Source organism: Pelmatolapia mariae, linkage group LG15, assembly GCF_036321145.2.
Source record: "Pelmatolapia mariae isolate MD_Pm_ZW linkage group LG15, Pm_UMD_F_2, whole genome shotgun sequence".
NCBI classification, from domain to species: domain Eukaryota; kingdom Metazoa; phylum Chordata; class Actinopteri; order Cichliformes; family Cichlidae; genus Pelmatolapia; species Pelmatolapia mariae.
This window is the reverse complement of record NC_086240.1, coordinates 30,205,740-30,226,655: the sequence shown is the minus strand read 5'-3', so window position 1 is coordinate 30,226,655 and position 20,916 is coordinate 30,205,740. Positions and strand designations below refer to the sequence as shown.

The 20,916-nt window shown below is 38.6% G+C and overlaps 2 protein-coding genes across 2 annotated transcripts; one reads left to right on the top strand and one right to left on the bottom strand.

Annotated features, from left to right (window-relative positions):
• Positions 1-942: 942 nt before the first annotated feature.
• ppil4 (peptidylprolyl isomerase (cyclophilin)-like 4) lies at positions 943-14,181 on the bottom strand. Its single transcript, XM_063496447.1, has 13 exons — positions 14,087-14,181; positions 13,754-13,821; positions 12,262-12,326; positions 12,060-12,177; positions 11,684-11,826; positions 11,427-11,523; positions 10,557-10,673; positions 10,317-10,441; positions 10,137-10,203; positions 6,170-6,281; positions 5,916-6,012; positions 5,588-5,720; positions 943-1,361 (listed from the first exon to the last, which is right to left on the bottom strand). Exons 1-13 carry the CDS (start codon positions 14,154-14,156, stop codon positions 1,161-1,163), a joined length of 1,413 nt encoding a protein of 470 aa, XP_063352517.1. The 5' UTR covers positions 14,157-14,181; the 3' UTR covers positions 943-1,160.
• A 23-nt stretch (positions 14,182-14,204) lies between these two features.
• On the top strand, positions 14,205-20,685 carry ginm1 (glycoprotein integral membrane 1). Its single transcript, XM_063496446.1, has 8 exons — positions 14,205-14,351; positions 15,899-15,970; positions 16,075-16,174; positions 17,431-17,585; positions 18,439-18,598; positions 18,709-18,938; positions 19,356-19,519; positions 20,129-20,685. The coding sequence occupies exons 1-8, from the start codon at positions 14,262-14,264 to the stop codon at positions 20,232-20,234; spliced, it is 1,077 nt and encodes a 358-aa protein (XP_063352516.1). The 5' UTR covers positions 14,205-14,261; the 3' UTR covers positions 20,235-20,685.
• Positions 20,686-20,916: the final 231 nt, after the last annotated feature.

Here is a 20,916-nt window from a genome sequence, read left to right as displayed (position 1 = left end):
AAACTTTCCTATTCAGTTTAGTTTCAGTTTTCAGAGTGGGTTTGCTTGTTTCAGTTTAGTTCTGATTGTTTGAAAATGTTTAGTTTTGGTTCAATTGTGTTAGTTTTAGTCTTTTTATTATTATACATAGGGTATATGTGGGAGCAAAAGATTCACTCACAGTCATCACAAACATCCCAAGTCTCAATAAACATGTGCATAAAAGCCTCATCAGGAAGTCATCAGTCTTTTTAAAAGTCTGGCTTTTATTGCGAACTCAAACATTTTTTCACACTAATTTTAGTTTTAGTTAACTATAATAAGCTTGCCCTACATTTTCGTGCCTTTTTGCAGGAAACCCAAACACACGTAAAAGGCTGCAGCCAGGGTTAGAAGCAGGAACCTTCTTGTGGTGCAGCGCTAACCACAGCAACGCCATGCAGCTTTGTGTGGGGTCAAATTTTAGTCTGTGGTAGCCACCTGCCACCTGTCCACAGTTACAAACAAACCTCGTGGCACATCAACAGGTCTAAAATCAGCTTACAGTCATGACGTTTTTATTTCAGCATTTGCTTTTATCCTTTCATCTTCTTTTCATTAGTAACCTATATTAACCTAAGACCACAATGATAATACCTAAAATATTCCCCTTGCGGGCTTTTAATTGATGGCAACTGAGTGGCATTTTGAGCTACGGTATGACTCCAGATCTAGGAGGTGGGTGGAGGGAGACACCAGTGAATTCCCTCAGCAGTCTGATTACACCACCCAGCAATTTTCCATGTTGACATTTTCTAAATGTAAAAGACCGCGCAGTCAGAAAGTTGAAGGTTGGATATTAATCATCTACCACTTTTGTTCTAAAAAATGTGTGGGGTTCAAGGAAAGGAAGTAAACAACACTTATTCGGTGACATCTGTCACGGCATTCAAATGAAGTGAAAGAAGTGATCAAATAAAAACCTCGTTACAGTGAACTTTTAATGCACATATAAAAAACATTTCTTAGTGCCGATCTAGACGACGTGACAAAAACCTGATAATCACCCGACTAGTTCTCTAAAAGTCAAGATAAAGTGATTTAAGAGGAAGTTTAAGATGATGAATATTCAGACATTTCATGATGACCACAGTTCAGTGGCTGTGGTCCAAATACATATCTCATTCGTCCTCTGTCCTCCCTCATCTGTATCTACTCCTCTCCTTGTCCTTGGACCTCTTGGGAGAGCGACTGCGGCTCCTGTCCCTGTGGCCTTTATCGTGCCCGTCTTTCCCATGTTTGACCCGGGACTTGCTGTGTTTGTGGTCCCTGTCTCTGGAGCGAGATCGCGAGCGTGAACGCTGGCGGCCTCCCTTTCTGTCCCGCCTGCCCTCCTCACTGTCCTGGAAAAGAAGGAGAGGCAGAGTATGTTCAGTAAAGCAGCTTGTCTTTAAGTCCATAAAGAGAAAGCTACAAAAAAATTTTCTCTTCTGTCTTTTGGTTACTAGTATTTAATATATTTTCATCAGTACACAATTGTAGGATTTGCATACGTATGGAACAATAATTATTAGCTCTATTATTACCCGGTTTCCAGTGTGTTGAACAAAGCATCCTGAGGGTGGTTTGCAGCCTTAATGCTGCTAGGCTAGCAATCAGCTCATAAACTGTTTCAGTTTCAGGAGATTCTGAAGGCGTGTGTCATGCAGGAAATAAATTTGCAGTAACTGAAAATGACGTCTGTCAACCAAGAGTTATGTTCAACTTGTAAGCCTGAGAACAAGGATCAGTCAAAAGGAATGACACAAGATGAGACCTGACAGATAACGCACAGGAACAAATTTCATGTTTCGCTTTTACAAGGTAAAAGTTGTTACGTTCCCCTCGGACCCAATGCATCTCTGGGAAATGAGTGTTTCTCAGGCACTCGGGAAAATATTTTCCAAGAATCTTATTTTGTCTTTGTTTTTCAGGTAGGGCTGGATTTATTCATGCACGAGCTGTTTTTGTTTATCCAAAGTTCAGACATAACAGGAAAATGCAGAGGCTCCTCTCAAATAAAGTAAACGACTAATTATTTACTGTCGGTGGGCAGGAAGTCCTGCAAGGACTCCTGCTGATCCAGAAAAATCCCTTTAATATGACCTTTAAGTTAACCTTTTACATACACTGAGGCTATTTATGACATGACTGAAAGATCCACATATTGTCTGACACTATTATACATTAGACACAAGTTCAAGAGCCAAAAAAATTGCAAGTCATGCTGTAAAAATGTATATTTACAACATGACTGATCAATGTCACATTACAAAAACAACAGTGTATTTCTTTTCTTTTAAAAATGACCATAAATGTTTGAGTGTTAGTATTTACTGCTATACTTAAACATGAGTAGAGCAGTTACACAAATACAATGATATAAATGATATAAATATTGCAATGAATTCTGTCCCGACTGGTTTCACTCCACATCCAAAGTTGTAAAAAATAAAAACAACCAATCTATTCCATTCTTTTCCCTGTGGAGGTGGTGATACACTAGGCTCTTTTCTAGGCAAAAGAGCCTAGAAATGAAGATCTTAGCAGAATAATTAAAGTAAATACTGACTGGGCAAATGTATAATTAACCAAAGAAACAAGGAAACACATCACATGATAAGCTGGGGCTATCTTGACATCTGATACCATCTGTGAAAAACATGCTGACTATTAAATTCCATATGATGCAGCTGAACATGTGACACATATGTTTTTGTGGAGTCATTGCAGAAATGAGAACAAACGGTTTTTAACACAATTAACAGACTGTCCACAATGTGCTGGGCTACACACTGACAGATGGTTTTAATGGAAACGAGGAAACTCCAGATATCAAAGGTCAGTGTGTAAACAATGGAGTCGATCACTTCATAACCTAATTAGGCAGCCAGCCAGGTAACTCCTCGCCTGTAAACACAGACGCTGTAAAACACACTCAGGGACGGTTCTAACTGACAGTAGCCCATCACCTAACGAGGAAGATTGAACATTTCTGTCAAATATTTATATACGACTGTGTGTGTTGTGTGTATAGACCTAGATTAAATAGGGCTCAGTGATGCACTGCGATTGCAGCTCTGTATAACAAAGGAAATAACTCAATGAACACAGTATAATTTCAGACCCTAAATCAGGGATGTCCAACTCCAGGCCTCAAGGGTTGGTGTCCTGCAGGTGTGTTGTCCCTGGGTCAACACACCTGAATCAAATGATTAGTTCATTATCAGGCCTCTGGAGAACGTCAAGACATGTTGAGGAGGTAAATTAGCCATTTAAATCAACTGTATTGGTTCAAGGACGCATTTAAAACCTACAGGACCTTGAGGCCTGGAGTTGGACACCCCTGATGTAAATAATCCATACTGGTTCAGTCTTTTGCCAAGTGAACTGTAATGATCTTTGACCTTTAACATGTTATCTGAGGCTCGTATAATGAGATGTACCTCTTGTGTTTTTTACAGTTTCTCAGAGCATTGCTGGGAGGTCTAATCTCTGAATCACTGGCAACTGTCTTTTCCACTTGTGAATAATCCATCTTATTGTCCATGGTGGAAATCAAATTGTTGGGAATGACCTTATAACCTTTCCCAGACTTGCTTCTCTAAAACCTTTACCGATATCTTTCCTCTGTGGTGCGGTGATAACACTCTCTTGAACACTTCAGCCCCACACACAACCAAAACCTCTGCTGTTACAGAGGTGCTCGAATCGTCTGATCATCAGTTAAACAAGTGCATCACATTTTCAGGACCTGACTGCTGCTTACTCTCTTACACATCTCCTGCATTGTTATTATGTTAGCTGGATGTGACATGGGCAGTAGAGCCTGTGATTACAAGCTTCTAAACTCCTTTAGAAGACTTTTCTAAATATTAATATATTTACTGTGTATAACAATATAGACTGACTATTTATAATCCATGTAGCCCACCCTTTCTATAAGTAGAAATCAACTTATTGGAGGTACTTTGGTTGAGTGAGTGGGAGATGTGCAACTATTTTCTTGAGCAATTACTTTCATCACTGATATATCAGAGTGTCTGTTTTCTTTTTGAAAAAGTCAGAACCCATACCAGGTTAAAGCAGTTATATGTGCACAAGAAATAACATGATAATAACTGTATGTTAATTAAAACGATCCAGTTAGTCTTTAATAAAGGTGAAGTGTCACCTCATGTAGAGGCACGCATCTGCCTCTGCCTCCGTTTCATGGTAATATTCTTTTACTACTCCAAGTGTTATCAGCACAAGTACTGATGATAACACTTGGAACACGTAATACCTTCATCTGCTGTGTGAAATTTATATTTCTATAATGATACAAAATACAGCAGCTAGTATGACTAACTCTCTTTACCACTGGGTTAAGATGGTTTAATCCCTAGCTAAAGAAGATATGCTTTACTTTAACATGAACCGCTCTGCTACTCTTTAAAACAAAGGAAAACAAAAAAAAGAAAAGAAACTATGACCGGGACTGTGTAGGACCGTGATCCTTCACAGATGATGATCAAAGATGCCAAAACCAGAGTTATGTAGGTTGCCACAGGACAGCATCCTGTCCCCACCCCGCAGAAAGTCAAATATTCAAAATTCAGGACTAGTGACTCACAGTTACCTCGGTTTGATTCTGAAATGAGCACCTGCCTGACTGGAAGTGATACTTTGATACTAGCATATTTTTCTCAAACAGCACGACACCTATAAGGGCACTGCACGTGGACAAACTGTGCTGTCAGTAAAGGGAACTAAATATTAGAATAGTTTAACAGTGGCAATAAAGGAGCACTCCACATACTGTTAAAAGCTTATCCTAAACACTGGCAAACCACATCTGTGACCACTTTTAACTCATTTGTCTATTCATGCTTTTTGTTTTTGCCATATATCTCTATGGTTTTTTGTTTATTATAAAGTTTAATGCAACCTGCTCCAAGACTGCAGTTGTAAATGAGCAGTTTTCCGATGATCTGACATGATTACACTTTATGTGTTTGGTATACCGATGTTCATTACCATGTGTTACCCTGTTAAATAAGTGGAAAAATGGAGTGTTGCCATTGTCTTCTGACCTTTGACACCAACAAGGCATTTTTACACAGACAACTGCATATCAGTGTATATGTCTCGATGCATGCTCAGTCATCCAGATAAGTAAATCCCAAAAGGTTACTTCTGTGATCAATGTATACTCTCTGTTTTTTGGAACATTCTCAGTAAACCCTAGAGACTATTTTGTGGAAACATCCCAGTAGACCAGCAGTTTCTGAAATATTCAGACAAGCCCATTTGCCACATTCAAAGTCACTTTAACAATTCCCATTCTAATGCTCAGTTTGAACTTCAGTAGGTCATCTTGTTAATGTCTAAATGCATTAAGTTGCTGTTGTGTGATTAGAACATAATTAAATAACACAAAGATAAATATTTGTGTTACTGGACAGTTAAAAGGCGTACCTAATGAAGTGGCTCGCATGTCTTTAGGTGCATCACTAACAGAATTAAAAACATTTCTAAAACAATTCTTACTGAACAATCAGCGAGCAAAGAAAAAAGATGTTATGTCATGTCATGGACTGACTATTACCTTGCGCTTTTTGGACTTCCTGCTGTCCTCATCATCTGAATGATGATGGTGCCTCTTCTCTTTATGTTTCTTCTCAGAGTGCCGATGACTCGGAGCCTCCTCTTCTTCCTCGATTATCAGGTTGTACTTGGAACTTTTACCTGAGTTATGGAAATCTCCAGGAAGTTGAGACAGTTCTGAAAGCTCTGCCAACTCAAACCGGGAAAAGAAAAGGAAAAAAAAAAAAAAAAAGCACACAGCAGCTGGCATGTACTGCAGAATGATATGTTGTGGCACGAAGTGGAAAAACTGGAAAACTCAATCCCAGCCTATTGACGCAAAAGGATACTCTTGTTTTGGCTTCACCTGATCCTTGAGAGCCAGTTTGGATCGATTCTCTACATCCTTCTCATAAGCTTTGAAGTCGTCTTTAGTGTATTTCCCCCCTAGGAAACGGAGAAAGCAGTGAAGGTCACAGCTAATGAAAAGGTGTGGTAACACAAAGGGAGAACAACACCACTAATGACAAAAACTTTGGTGTAACTGGTGCACTTTAAACAACATAAACTAACATGCAAACCACAAAGCCTTCAGCTTCATTACCTTTCCCTTTCCATTTGATCTTTGCAACTGATTGACTGAAGTCTACATGAATGCGTCTGTCATCAATGAGCACGTTGTCCATTTTGAAGTAAGCTTTCTCACAGTCTTCTTGCTGTGGAGAAAAAAACCCCACAGTAAATCTAAGGAGCTTGGAAAGAAAAGCGTCTGGACTTCTTTAAGTTGCTTGAAGACATTTCACCTCTCATCCGAGAAGCTTCTTCAGTTAAAAACAAAAAAAAAAACTGGTAGAAAAGCTGCTCGATAATGGTAAAAGTTGTAGTCCTGATTACTTTGCTCAACATTATAATCTAGGTTATATAACACACATTAAACTGAAGACCCCCTCCCACCAGGATGTTTGCATGTGCAGACCAAACGGCAACGTCCACCAGCACCGAAGTGACAAAAACTGTAGTTCTTCTTATGGCCTCTTGAGGCTGACTTCAAAAGCAAGTTATTCTCCACAGACTGCAGTAATGCTATTTGGTACAAAAATCATCTTGGCCTCTATAGACAGTTTTCAGTTTCATAACAGCTTTGCAGTGGGCGTTTCTGTAGAAATTAAGCCACCTCTGCTAATTCTGAACTCGTCTTCTCCAGTGTGTTTGTGCTGTTGTAGCATTATCAATGAATTTATCTGACAAAGCATCTCATTGGGTGATTCAAGTGGTATAAAAGGTTTGTGGTTCAGTTTTGGTGACTGAACTTTTAGTATTTTATATTGTGTGCACTGAATGTAAACAGACACCCTAATATATAGATGCAACTTGATAACCAAGCTAGCTAGCGTAAGCTGTTAATACGTTTTGGCCTAAATACGGACACGTCTGGCTCCAAAATACATGCAAGAGCAAACCACTAATGCTAAAGCTTCAATATGCATAGTCCAAAAACATCTGTGCATGTCGTTGACAGTCATGCAGGAATTAATGCGTCATCAATCATGTGAAACAAGAATCAAGATGGAGTTTTGATAAAACGTTAAGTTACTGGAAACTGAAACCAAAAGACAGCAGTAATCTGTAGATATTTGACTAAAAATGATAAATAATCTATTATTCTTTACAATATTTGTGATCATTTTCAGCTTTTAAAAAGCAAAAATCTGCTTTTCCAAAAATAAGAAAAGAAAAAACAGATGTTCTGAACATTAATGAACTAAGCAAACAGTAAGAAACCCTCTAAACAACAGCAAGGTTTTCCAATAAGAACCATTATCAGTGCCTACTATCAGATATCCGAGAAGAAGAAAAGACCTTGAGGAGAATTTGACATTAAGTGCCAAACTCCTTAAATAAGAATGATAGGCAAAGGTATCCTCCCTACTGACAGAGATTACATGGCACGAAACCTCTCTGCTAATCATAAGGGAAAAACCCTTGGCTGGGACTCGTATTCCATTGTCCTATACAAGAACAGCTTTTCATATTTCCTCATATTTTTTAAATCATGTTACTGCCAATGGTAAAAAGTGTGACACATTTAATCTGTAACAAACTAACCATCACCCTCTAATGGTTTAATTATTCACTGCACCTGCTTTTTTGTCCCATTTCAACACCATGTAGCACTACCAATGAATATTTAAACTTCCATTAATCAGAAATCAAGAATTAGGGAACATATAAATGGACATCAGCTGAACAACTGAAGTAAACAACACAGACCTGCATTTGTTTTTTGCTTTTATAAAAACACTTTTTGGTTCTAACCTTTAAGCCATTTTATATTTGTATAAATTAATGGTAACAGTACAGTATAAGTACATACATTAGCAATAACAGCTGGGGTGTCAAATTGAATTACAGATCACAACAGGGCCCAGATGTAGTACTGTATGTAATTTGCTAACATGCTTGAATCAAGAAGCATCCTGGATTTCTATTGCTGCATGTCCCATTATGTCTTCTTACATATAAGCTGATCCACATAAAGGTCTCAACAGCTGGTGATAAACTTCCCAGTAAATTATAAATAAAATACAATACAATTAAAGATTTGTTACTTATTAATTTTAATAATGAAGGCAAAAGAGTTTGGTGTACGTAGTGTACCTATACTATACAAACTAGCCTTCTAGCATGAAATTTGATAGTTAATGTAAATTAACCTGACCCGTGTCATTTCCTCTGCTACAATGAAACGGTTTTAAAAACCTCATCACTTTCAAATTTAGCACACAGAAAGGTATCTATGTTGTGCTGCAGCACACCTTTCATCTGTTTGGTGACTTCCTGCTCATGTCTCCAAAATCTGATTGTGTGGTATCAAAATTACATGAATTCATTTCATAGCAAAGACTCCAGATCTAATCTGACTCGTCCACGTTCAGCAGCAACCTTCCTTTGTGCCAGCTTTGTTCCTACTATGTAGGTGTAGTGCAGGTGTCCCTGTCTGTTTAATTTGGTGTTTCCCGCCTATTAAGATCCGCATACTTTTGCACGTGCCTTGAGTTTTACAGATGAGCCAAATATTTCCCTGCTGCTTAAACCTAGCAGAGGATAGATTTAGGCCTGGAATAGTTCATTAACCAGAGAAGCGGTATTAACGGCAGAGCTCACAATTCAACTCTGCTCCAGTGAGTGCAGACCTGAAGACCTGTTTGGAAATATTTTGTTGTAATGAATTTACTGGTGATAAAAAACAGGATAAAACGGTAAAAGTAAAAAAATATATATTCTACCCAAGTAGTGTGGGCTCAAGTCTCTTAATATAGTTAGATAAAGACCTAACAATATTAGAAAGAAACCTCAATAATCACACAAGCAAGCACTTGTGTGATTATCCCACTGGTGACAGTGGGAAGAAAAATATCCCTTTTAACAGGAAGAAACCATCCCACTGAGTGAACGTCAGAGGAACCCTACTGATCGCTTGATCATTATTTACACTGAGGAAGATAACTGCTGTTCCATATTTTTATAGCAGTAAGTTTTTTATAAGTTTCAAATATACATTTGATGTAATTTAACATAATTCTTTTGATTGTTTCATTTGCAATCCATATGCTTGTAGATCTTTTTAAAGACACGCTTATGTTGCAATATATGTGACTCTACAATTAGCTATGCACTGCCTTGCATTGTTTTGCCTTCTTGTGGACGAATGCTAACCCAAATAATTTGAACCTGTTTTGTTTTTTTTGTTTTTTTAAATGAAACATGATTGAAACGCCTCTGAAAGCTCCAGCGGTGTACATGCAGGTGTTGGGATGTTCTGAGGCCAAGTGCACTCAATCAATAATTCACCATAGTCAGTGAAAAAACTAATAGTCCATGATTGTGTTCCTCGTTATCTTGTGATGGTGTAGATTTACGAGTTTACCACAGGGAAGTTGCCCTTTTAATAGCTATAAGTCATTACCAGTCATAACCTGGGGCAAATTCCACAAAATCAAAGTTCTATGGTTTTTATTTTCACAATGTACAGCAGGCTGACAGCACCTTCATGATAAACACAGTATTATATCATGTGTTTAGTTCTCACTTCTCTATGATGCCGACTCCACTGAGGCACAGCATGATAACAACATGTCACTATAAGAACATGACTGATTTCCATTACTCCTGACCAGGGTTTTCCCATCTATCACTTTCACTAAATTTATTGTATTTACTCTATTGATACTGATAGATATCCTTCCCCATTCTGCACATATGTATCACACAAAGGACAGTGAAACATGGGAGACTGTTAAAGATATACTGGTTTTGTCATGCAAACTGAAATGCCAAATGTGTACACACAAACATGTCACTAGGGACATGTTAATTACTAAGCTAACCAGGCTAACCGTGCCCTGGCTCAAGCTCATGACACCAAAACAGATCATCACGATATCTCTAAAAACTATAAATACAGTAAACATAATGCACTGATTATGTAATTATTATAGAGGAAAAAAGTGTTTCCTTAAATCCTGAACTTTTTCTTTAAACTGTCATCACTGCAGTATACACACACTTACCTTTTCAAACTCTATAAAAGCATAACAGAGGGAATCTCCAGTTTTCCAGTCTCTGATGATCTCACAGCTACACAGAACAAAGGATTATTTGAAGAAGACAATATAGAACCAAGGCAAAATGTAATAAATAGAAATAACTGGAAAACAAGATACTTTGTAGTACTTGGAGTGAAGCGTCACCTTTTTATGCATCCAAAGCGAGAAAAAATGATTTCCAGGTCCTCATCTGTGGTCACTGGGTTCAGCTTGCACACAAACAGCACGTTTTCTGGAGGCTTCACATCTGCATCAGGGAGGTCGCCCACCTGGATGGATTTACAATAGAAGAGCTTGAGTATTTATTTTTTGCATCTTCTTACACGTAAACTCTCTCACACACACACTTCAACATAAAGCTGAGAGCAGGTTTCCTTATCTTACCATCTCCAACAGGATAGCCTGAGTCTTGGCCTCTTTCTCCTTCAGCTTCTCCTCCAGTTCCTCGGCTCCTTTCCCATCTGTATCATCGACCACTTCATCTGCACCAATACGGCCACTCTGCACAGCCATGGCAGAAACATTTACTTACGGTACTGTACAGAAGTCATGCTAATTTCTTTAGATTTTGCTTCCAAGGTGCCAGACCTAATTTTTAAAGTGGTTTTGAGCAATAGTTCTCCTGGCTTTCTGACGATTGTTCAAAGTGTTTTTTGCATATTGGCTGCTTCTTTTACTGCAGTGTGTACAAGTACTACTTCTACACAATTCAGAAAGCATGTGCTTACAGCCATCTGTAAAACATGGCAAAGGCTCTGTCGTGGTTTGGGGTTACGTTTCAGCCAGTGGTGATGGGGATCTTGTCAAAACTGATCGAATTATGAACGCAACAAAGTATCGTTCGATTCTGAAAAACCATCTGGAAAGGATCTGACTGGCAACAGCTTAATTTTTCAGCATTACAATGATGTCAAACTCACTGCCATTGCAGTCGAAGCATACCTAGATAGAAAAACACACAACAGAACACTATCAGTCATGGATTGGACTCCGCAGGGCAGTGTGGGGTCATCTTGACAGAGAAGGCAGCCAACATCCAAAACAGAGCACTGAATGTCCATCAAGATCAATATTCTTTTAAACAACTTTAACAAGCAAGCTGCCTAAGAGAGTTCAGGATGTGTTAAAGAAGGTGTTTGACTTTTAAGCTTGTTAAAATTAGAATCGCAAATATGAGATAGATATCTTTTTTATCTTAGCTTTATGATCTTGCTATGAACATCTATCTAATTGAAGCTGCGGCCCTATACTCACATCCAGCTGCTCCTTGGTGGGCTCAGGCGATCGGTCAGGCACCGGTAGGTCAGGAGGATCATCGAACGGGTCGTCCAGGATCACTGTGTGGTTTATCCTACAGCAAAATGTAATAATAATAATAATAATAATAATAATAATAATAATAATAATAATAATATGCCCTGAGGTTTTTTTATTAAAGTGATAATGAACGCAGCATTAACATTATTCCTCAAGTTGATAAAACAAGTGCAATACAGTTTGTCTTGACTCGCCTGATATCTTGGAATGGGACAAAATCCTTGTCAACAAAGGCCTCATTGATTTTGTTCAGGACGTCCATGCCCTCAGTCACTTCCCCAAACACTGTATGAACTCCATCCAGATAGTCTAGGTTCTCGCCAGTGGTAATTAGAAACTAGGAAGAAACATACCTCTAGATACAGCATCTCATGTTAAACAATCTTCCAAAATATTATTTAAAATGTATTTATAATATATATTACATACAGATCTATGATTTCTGTATGAATGTTGAATATGTTTATAGATCATCTAATCTGGCCTAACCAACAGGGGATGAATAATAATGTATTTTTTCTGTGGTTACTGGTTTGAAAGCGCTCAACACTGGGTGCTCATCTCATTCACCTGAGAGCCGTGCTGATCATTTCCATTGTTCACCATGGACACCGTCCCCTTCTTCTTGTGTTTAATGCGTGGCATTTTCTCCAGATCAAAAAAGCGTGCCTGGTCCCCATACAGTTTGCTAATAAGACACAATGGAGAGCATCTTCATTTTTTGGCCAACATCCTCAATCTGCTACTCTCCTAAAAGACGGATAAAACTCACCTATACACAGATTCTCCTCCACGACCTGTGCCAGTAGGATCTCCAGCCTGCATGATGAAGTCTCTCTGGAAAGAAGATGAAGAGTTATGACATGTTACACATATAACGTGAAGAAAAAGACAGAAAAAGTGCAGAATCTTCATTAGAGTCTGAAAAAATATGGAGAAGATTTCAGTAGAAACTTTTGACATCTGTAAAGTCTACATAGGATTAAATATATGAATAAAAATTGGCAGGCGACATCCAAAGGCAAACGCCCAGTGGTCCAGCAGCATTAAAACCCTGACAATGGGTTTGCTTTACGCAGTGGCAGCACAACTAAATCAAGAAGAAGATAAAATAACGGCTGTCTGAATGAAATAATCTAACTGACAAACTGCTGCATGTGTCTCTTTATAGCGGCAATACCTGGAGTACGCACAGGTGACTCTCAACGGAATGAGAAATGAAATTACTCCAGTTATTTTAAAACTTTAGCTACTACATTTTTCTCATTTAATTTTACAATATCAAATACAAATCTAATATGAAATTATATTCTGACGTTCAGGCTTCCAGTGATCCATCCATCCATCTACTGCTTATTGGGGTTGCATGGGCAGCAGAGAAACCCAGACCTCCCACTCCTCGGCCACTAACTCCAGCTCATCCAAGGGAACACTGAGGTTTTCTCAAACCTGCCAAGATATGATCTCTCTAGTGCAGGGGTGTCAAATATACGATCTGGCTTTGGAAAATGTGAAGGGGGGCATAAATTGTGGACTTTTAACTGTATTTATCCTGCTTACAAAGACCTTCCCCATGGCCATTCATGCTACACCAAAGTAACTAACTGGCAGTTAGACATTTAAATGACAGAAAAGTTCCTGTTTTATTCATTATCTGCTATAGAAAGTAATTACAGGATAGCCTCGTTAATGAGCTACCAGAACCTTGTTTTCTGTAATTTCACAGAAAAAAAAAATTCTTCAATTTACAAGAACAACATTTGCTTATCATGTAGAAAAACTGAGACGTACTTGCATGCACGACCATCCAGGTGCTAGACAAGTGTAACTAGTAAACTGTTTGGGAGTATTTAGAGACTTGTCCTGCTGATAAAGGTGAGCCAGGGAACATGGATAAAGTTCTGAGGACTATCTGTCTCAAGAAAGTTGTGGCTAACAAGCAAGGAAGTACTAAAAGGAAATTAAAATCTAGGTTAATCAACTAGTCTGAACGCATGGGAACAAACTTAGCAGTAGAAACACCAGCCTTCCTTTCTTGCACGGTAACGTCTACATGCTGGTTTGCCATTATGGCAACAGTGCAGTTTCAATTGAATTTAAATTCTGCTATATTAACTTGTTACTGGGTCCAAATGCAACACCACTTACACCAAACTTCCGCTATTACTACATACTGTACTCTGGGTCGCTTGAGGTTTCCCAAAGAAAACCAAATTTGAACCATTCACTACCACATAAAGTTTATTCAGGACATTTCGCTTTACCTGCACATTGTGGATGAGGCAGTAGTTGTAGTATTTTATCTTGCATAACTTCAGAAAGTTTAAGCAAGCTGGAAAAAGAACACAGAGTCCAAGTTAAGCCACAGTAATTATAATTAACTAAGTCTTTATTAACAGAGTAATTATAGCAACACGATGTATGGGTAACTTTGACAACACCGGCTAATGTTAACTAAAACGAATATGAAGCAAACATGCTAACGACGGTAGCTAGCAACCATCAATTTTGTAGTTTAACGTCCCAGTGAGTGACTCAACCAGCAGCCGCTTACAGAAATTAGCTACCACCAAGAGTAAGAATTTTTGTATTCTTACTTTTAGGCCTTTCGTCTGTAAACAAATCGATCACAATATCGCCCAGAGTCGTTTCAAGGAGCACCGCCATGCTGACGTTCCTCTTCTCGCGAGAAGAAAATCTGCGCCTGCGCAGTACATTTGCGTGCTTAATGTTTTCGTTTTAGCTGTCCTGCTGCTGGGAAGTAAACTCAAAATGGAAATGACGTGGTCGACAGTTTGTGTTCTATTACTTCTTTTTGTCTCAGCAACTCGCACAGAGTCGTCGAATAGACAACTGAATACGGTAAGAGTCACGGAGACAGCAAATATATGGAGCTAACTTGATCATCATAGCATTAGCTTACTAAGAGTCCAGGGCCCTATTCCGGAAATCGAGGTTTAGCCAACAACTGAGGCTAAACCTGATGAGTGGAAATTCCCAATTTTTTTTCTCCCAGAAAGAGAGTTAACGTAATCTCAGCCTCGGATACCTTGGTAACACTTTGTGAACTTACCCTGCTCACTAGCAAGTTTTAGTCAACCAAGTCGTTCTTCCACAGACTCCTCCCTTCCTGCAGCACCTGAACACATTTTTCAATTTCCTCATCCAAATAGCACATAGCAGAGCGAATTAATTTACAGAATTTTACATTTTACAAACACAGAAATCCTATTTAGATGTTAGTTTACTGTTTTATGTACCCAGCATGAGTGCTTTTATAATCAGTCGTCATTGTAACAACTGATACAGCGATTACGCGGATTTATTATCAACTCAGAATAAACTCTAAAGGCTAGTCTCCATCTTTCTAACTCTTGACTATTTCCCTGTAATAAAAAGGTTGACTTTGCGTAAGAGTCACTGTTTTAATCAAATCTTTAGACACAGAACACGCTGATCAGTCATCAACCATATTTGTGTAATCGTTCACACTGATGGAAAAATGCCTGTCATAGTTGAGATCTTGGTGATGTGAATATGTGAGTGAAGAGGAGGCTGAAATGGTTTTAGTATTTTAAGAACTAAACCGATTTTAAAGTGACTTTTTAAAACGAGGCTGTAGAAAGTCTAACTGTAATCTGATTACACATCATGTTGAAATGTGTTCACGGACTGAGATTCAGTAATTAAATGATATTAAAAAACATCCCACTGTCAACATCAGCAAACCAGGTCTGCCTTGGAGTCAACTCGCACAGTGCATAAAGATCACAGATTCAGACTGGATCAAATCTGTATCCAGTTCAGATCCAGCCATTTCCCATCTCATTCTGTCTGGCCCTGCTTTGGAGCAGTTCATAGTGGCGTATTTTGTCCCAAATCCCACAATGCAAGTAAAATGTCTAATTCAGAATACAAAGAGCTCTTTAAAAACTTTGGCATATCTTATAACATGTTTGTCTTTAATGGTTAAAGTTTACATTCATAACAGATTTGAAAATTTGTCCTGCATTTTTCAAGTTGCATTCGAAACAGGTGCAACATGAACCCTATTAACAGTAACATCTCTGCTATGGCTGCAAGAGAACCGTCACTTGTTAGTGAAGCAAATATTAGTTCACATTATAAAGGGTTAAACTGGGGAACACTAAAAGGTTTTTTTGCAAATCTCATTAAGAAATGTTTTTTCATGGGAGAAATGATAAAATCCTCCATTCAATTTTTTAAGGTGGTTACAGCCATTAAGTACATTCAAATATAAAACAGTGATTAACTCTCTGTAACTCTTTATTTACTTGTTGCCATAGTGAACCTGCTTCCTGGAATAGAGCACAGCTACATGTACTGTAAATTACAAGCATTGCAGTGTTAAACCTAATCCTTTTGTTTTTAATTACTGACCACCGTAGGAAAACATCCTAATCAATGTGACAGCGGGGACACTGGCAGACACACAGCTGCAAGACTCTAACAACTTACAGGTACTCGGTGTAAACTGCTCAGTAACCGAAGGTTCGTTTTCTGTAAGTATGAACTGCGACAATTAGTTGCCTTTTTGTTTTGTCTTTCTTTTTTTTTTTTTCAGATAAATTTAAACATATCAGTGAATGAAGAGCAGGTGCTGGTCAATGACGTCCCAGTGGAGCTGTCGGGGGTCACTAGGTTCAACTGCCAAGCGCTTCTCTGTGAGTTTTCCACACATTTATTCAAACAACTGTGGTTTTAATCAGGGGAAAGCACTTATCTCAGCTGGAAGAAAATATACTGTTCAAATGTTAGAAATGTAAATATTATCGTCAGTGTAAATTCAGTAGAGTTATATTGTTTAATCAATCATGATTTCAAATGTATATCAAATTAGAGTAGTTTTTTCTTATGCTTTTCCTTATTGTTTTTGTTAGAAAAAAGAAAAGAAAAACCACATGGTGGTTAATCACATTAAAGAAAAGTGGTCTGAAACACTTTGAGAATGAACCAAGGGGCAAGCTCTATATAAGACAAGTACAGATTATTTTAGTATTTGGTTAACTGTGAGTCATGCTGTGATAGTCTAGTTTAGTTCAATAAGAAAAATATGGATCTGGAAATGAACACAAGTCCACTTAAAAGTCAAGTAACATTACAGTGATTGGAAAAGTCAGTGATAATGGACTTTTAGACAATCATAAATCACTAATGGTTTTTTAATGGACTACCCAACAGACAAACAGGTGCCTGGGTTCCACATTATGTTTCCTAATGTGAGTTTATCATTTTAAAAACGCCAAGTGATCAATAGGAAGACATTTTCCCATTAAGTAAGCAAAGCTGAAAACCCTACTGCTAATTAAAGAAGCAATACATTTGAGCAGTTGAAGCAACAACTGAAAAAGCCTAAGTCTTCAGCTGGCAGCTTCATTAAAGTGTAACCATAAAACAGGAGATATCAGAGACTGGCCAATAAAAGATGAAGATTCAGACATACAAATGAGCACAGACAGTGGGAAATATGGCCTGTTCTGTTGAAGCTGCCACTTGGAGCCCATGAAGTAAAAATTCTTATATTCTTGCTGAGTTGTGCACAAGGTCCTCCCACCAGTCTTTTAGAGACTGGTTAGACCCAGCTCCAGTTCTTGTTTTCAAGGGAAGTCTGTGTTGTTTAGCACATTGTGCTCCACTATCCATATATTTCAGGTATTTGTTTTGTTTGGTGCCTCATTGACCCTTAGGTCAGAAATAATGGTAAAAACAGATTTTGAGGTTAAGGCATGTACATACGTGCGTGTATGTGTGTGTGTGTGTATGTATATGTATATGTATATATATATATATATATATATATATATATATATATAAATATAATTCTTTATTTTTTTTTATATATATATATTTTTTTTAAATGCATTTCTTGACAGTGACATTTCAACCTGTAATTCTGCTACATTTTGTTTGTTTTTCTTAGTGGACAGTGTCAATGGGAGCAGTGAGTTTGAGTCTGGGGACATAGTGTCCACTGTTACCCGGGTGATGGTGAGCCAGAACAGGCTGTACAGTGACTCAGAGGAGGTGGTGGCTCTTCAGGTCTTCAGTGAAGTGATAGAGATGGATGGCAAAGAGGTAAACACTAATTGTACAGCTCTCTGACAGAATCTCACAGTTTGGTTTTTTTTAATATTAAGAATAACTCTGAAGTAAATATAACTGAAATTATCATGTGGGGACAAGCCTCTGTGGCTTTAAAGAGGTGGTGATTGCTTATACTAAACATGGCCAGAGTTTAAAGCTGGTGCTCTAAAAACTTGCTTTCACATTCAAAAATCCAAAGTGAAACAGTTTATGTTCATGTAGCAACAGGAAATAGTTTTTCCTCATTTCTCCAGTACAGCCAAATTGGATGGACATAGCTTCCAGGTCTGAAATGTGAACCATATGTGGAAATCCCAAAAGTTGATTCTGTTCATGTGGCTGTAGCGTTTTCAGTGGGAGAAATGTTTCGTCACTCATCCAAGTGACTCCTTCAGTCTCAGCTGACTGCAGGTTTCCCCGACCTTATAAACAGTACATTTGCACAGTGACTGAAAGTAGCACCACTGAATGAACAATGGGCCTTGATATGGTTCTTTCTAACGGCCAGCAGGGGGCTGCAATTGTGGTGGCTAAAAGAAGTTTATAAAAGTCTCTCGAAAAATGTCCCTTGCTCTATGACCTCATTAAACACTTTGCTGACGATTATGATGCCAGTCATTAGTTTTGAGTCTTAGAGGATGCAACTTAGTGTTTATGTTGTAAATTATGGTCCCCTTTAGCATGTCATTCAAGTCAAATTCCAAATGCATTGTGGGATGCCCCTTTTGAGTCTGATGACTCATGCGTAAAATATGCATCAAAGAGGCAGCTTAAGTGTGTTTATTTTAAAAAGTTGTTGCATTTCTCTTTTTGTTTTTTGTTTTTTTTTGTGTGTGTTATTCAGGTCCAGCAGCCTGACATGTGTGAGGTGAAAATACTGATGAGCCCAGACTTCCAGAAGCTGGCCCAGTTTACCAACATCTACCCCATTGGACACAGTGATATCTTTAGGGTTCCCAGAGAAAATGATGTGGTTGTCACAGATCCACCAAATTCTAGAAAAGGTTTGCCTTTTGTGTCCTAATTGTCAGTAAACTACTCATTAGCTGTCCAGTTTAGAATATTGGCTATTAATTAATATTTAATATTTTTCCTCCTGCACTTTTCAAATCAGATGAAGAGCAGCTGATCTCTCAGACCACAAGCCAGTATCCTCTGAAGCACACAGAGACCACCCGGGAAGAGATTGCATCCCCCGGAAAACTCCCAGAGACCCCCCTGCGTATGGACCCTGACCTCCTGTATGATGTCAGATACGATGATGAACTTGATTACACTTACCCGAGCCAGCCTGATCAGAATCAAATGGAAACTCCGCCCAAGGAACTTATATCTTCTTACTCTGTAAGTGCAAGTCTGCAGTAAGATCACACTCATTCCAAACAATACAGTCTGCTCCACAAGGAGTTTCATAGGGTCGGACTGAGGATGAACCAAGGCCAGTATAAAATACTGTAAATCACACAAAGCTACTCTTTGGAGTCACAGAGTAAACACAGGGAGCCAGAGTCTCTACTATTAGGAAGCTTAAAGTGAAAGTGATCTGAAAAAATGTCAAAGTTTTTAGTTATTTCATGTTGTCAGGAGAAAATATTGAGTAATATTTCCATCACAAACTACACAAAGTCAGCTATACAAAAAGAAATCCTGCAATCCGCAGTTAAAAGCACATCATCTCCTCAATTTTGACATTTCTAGTCTTCACAAAGTGAGCACATTGTTTGAAAATTTCTTCCATAATAATTAACAATGTCTCCCCAGGCCATGTGTCAGTGGGTAGAGCAAGCCAGGGAGCGTCTGCGGCGCTTCTGTTCCGAATCCCTGCCTCTCTTCTTCCTGGTCATGTGGGTGGTCGTGATCGGCGTGGTCGGATCAGCCGTCATCGTCAAGATCTTAGATGTGTTTTTCCCAATTTGTGAACATAAGTGAGTTTGTTGCATAGATACAAGATGAATGTAGCTGTTGTCACCTATTGGTTTCTTTACTCTTTGGCTGCCGCCATATTTGTTTTCTGGAGGTGGGAGTCACCATATTTAGATGAAAGGGTGGCGTGCTGAGTTGCTAATGAAATCAAGCTTGGTTAGGAAGCATTCATATTCATGTGCAGACATGCATATTGCTAACAGGTTAATGTAATGCTAGAATTTCACTCACCAGAAGAGAATAGCAAACTTCTTGAACTGCCTCCTAACTTTAAACTTTCAAATCCAAATTATTGAGTTGCAGAAAAATTCCTGGCAGATGAGGCTGGTTCTGCTGAGTGTTTCGCGCTTGTTCATAGGGGTCATATGATTTTTGGGGTTTTCTGTTGTAGGATCTTTACCTTATAATACAAAGCGCCTTGAGGCAACTGTGATTGTGCACGCTATATAAATAAAATTCAACTGAATTTTTGGTGCTGACCTCAAGTGGTCATTAGAGGAACTACAGTTTTTTTGCATCGGCTTCATTTTTGGGACCCAGAGGTTGGGTCCCAAAAATTTTGACCCCCTCTGTGATTACTTCCAACAAACTTTTTATTTTCTGTTTTACAGGCGCATTTTTAATGTAAACTCTGTCCCTGTGATGCCAGAGGATGAGAAGCACAATCTCCTGGAGAACATAGAAGTAGAAGCAGAGGAAGAAGAGAAGAAGCCTTGAATGAGGATCATCTTGACCGGCTCCTCCAGTTTGTTCCTATTTGTTGTTTAACCTGCGGTTTGGCATGGCCCGGTTTTGTTCTGATCTGTGAATCACCACAGCTTTTCCTGTCACTTTACTCTTTCATGGTCTTCATGAATCTTTTCATCAGCCAACATAAGCTCATTTAATGTTAGCTTATGCGAGTCCCTCAGAATGGAGAGTAAAGTGAGAGATTTATGGTGCTGAATGTCATGATGCAATGAGATTAAAGTATGGAAGGCTTACGGTTACCTTACCAGCATCTGCTTTCAGCACATCATGCAGAGAATCTGCAACAGTGACCACTTTTGCTTTACCCACACCCAAAACATGTTTAGCTGTAATGCAGTTAACAAAAACAATGTCCAAGATTCAAGGGATTATCAGATGAGCTGAAGCTCTGCTTTTTGAGAAACACTTTGTATTTTTATTTATTTTTTAAAAAAAGTCATTTTAGCTGAAGGTCAAAGGAAAAGACTGATACCGCTCTCCAGCTGCTGGTCTTGTTTAGGTTTCCTTGAAGACTGAAAACGAGGGCAAATGAGCTTTCATGCTGCCAAAATCCTTCTAGAAGCAACCCTTCCTAACTGGCACCCATGTTGGCAGTGCTTTAGGAAGGTGTTTTGAAGCTCCCATCTAAATGAATGGTAAGACCCTCCCA

Bases quoted from the DNA above. Each gene is read 5' to 3' on its own strand.
- ppil4 (XM_063496447.1), bottom strand. From the start codon at position 14,156: ATGGCGGTGCTCCTTGAAACGACTCTGGGCGATATTGTGATCGATTTG. The intron at 11,827-12,059 runs GTGAATGAGATG...GTTTCTTCCTAG, and splicing joins ATGATCAGCACGGCTCTCAG to TTTCTAATTACCACTGGCGA. The intron at 10,674-11,426 runs GTGAGTATAGGG...ATGGCTGTGCAG, and splicing joins CCACCAAGGAGCAGCTGGAT to AGTGGCCGTATTGGTGCAGA.
- ginm1 (XM_063496446.1), top strand. From the start codon at position 14,262: ATGGAAATGACGTGGTCGACAGTTTGTGTTCTATTACTTCTTTTTGTC. The intron at 17,586-18,438 runs GTAAACACTAAT...TGTGTTATTCAG, and splicing joins TAGAGATGGATGGCAAAGAG to GTCCAGCAGCCTGACATGTG. The intron at 18,939-19,355 runs GTAAGTGCAAGT...ATGTCTCCCCAG, and splicing joins AACTTATATCTTCTTACTCT to GCCATGTGTCAGTGGGTAGA.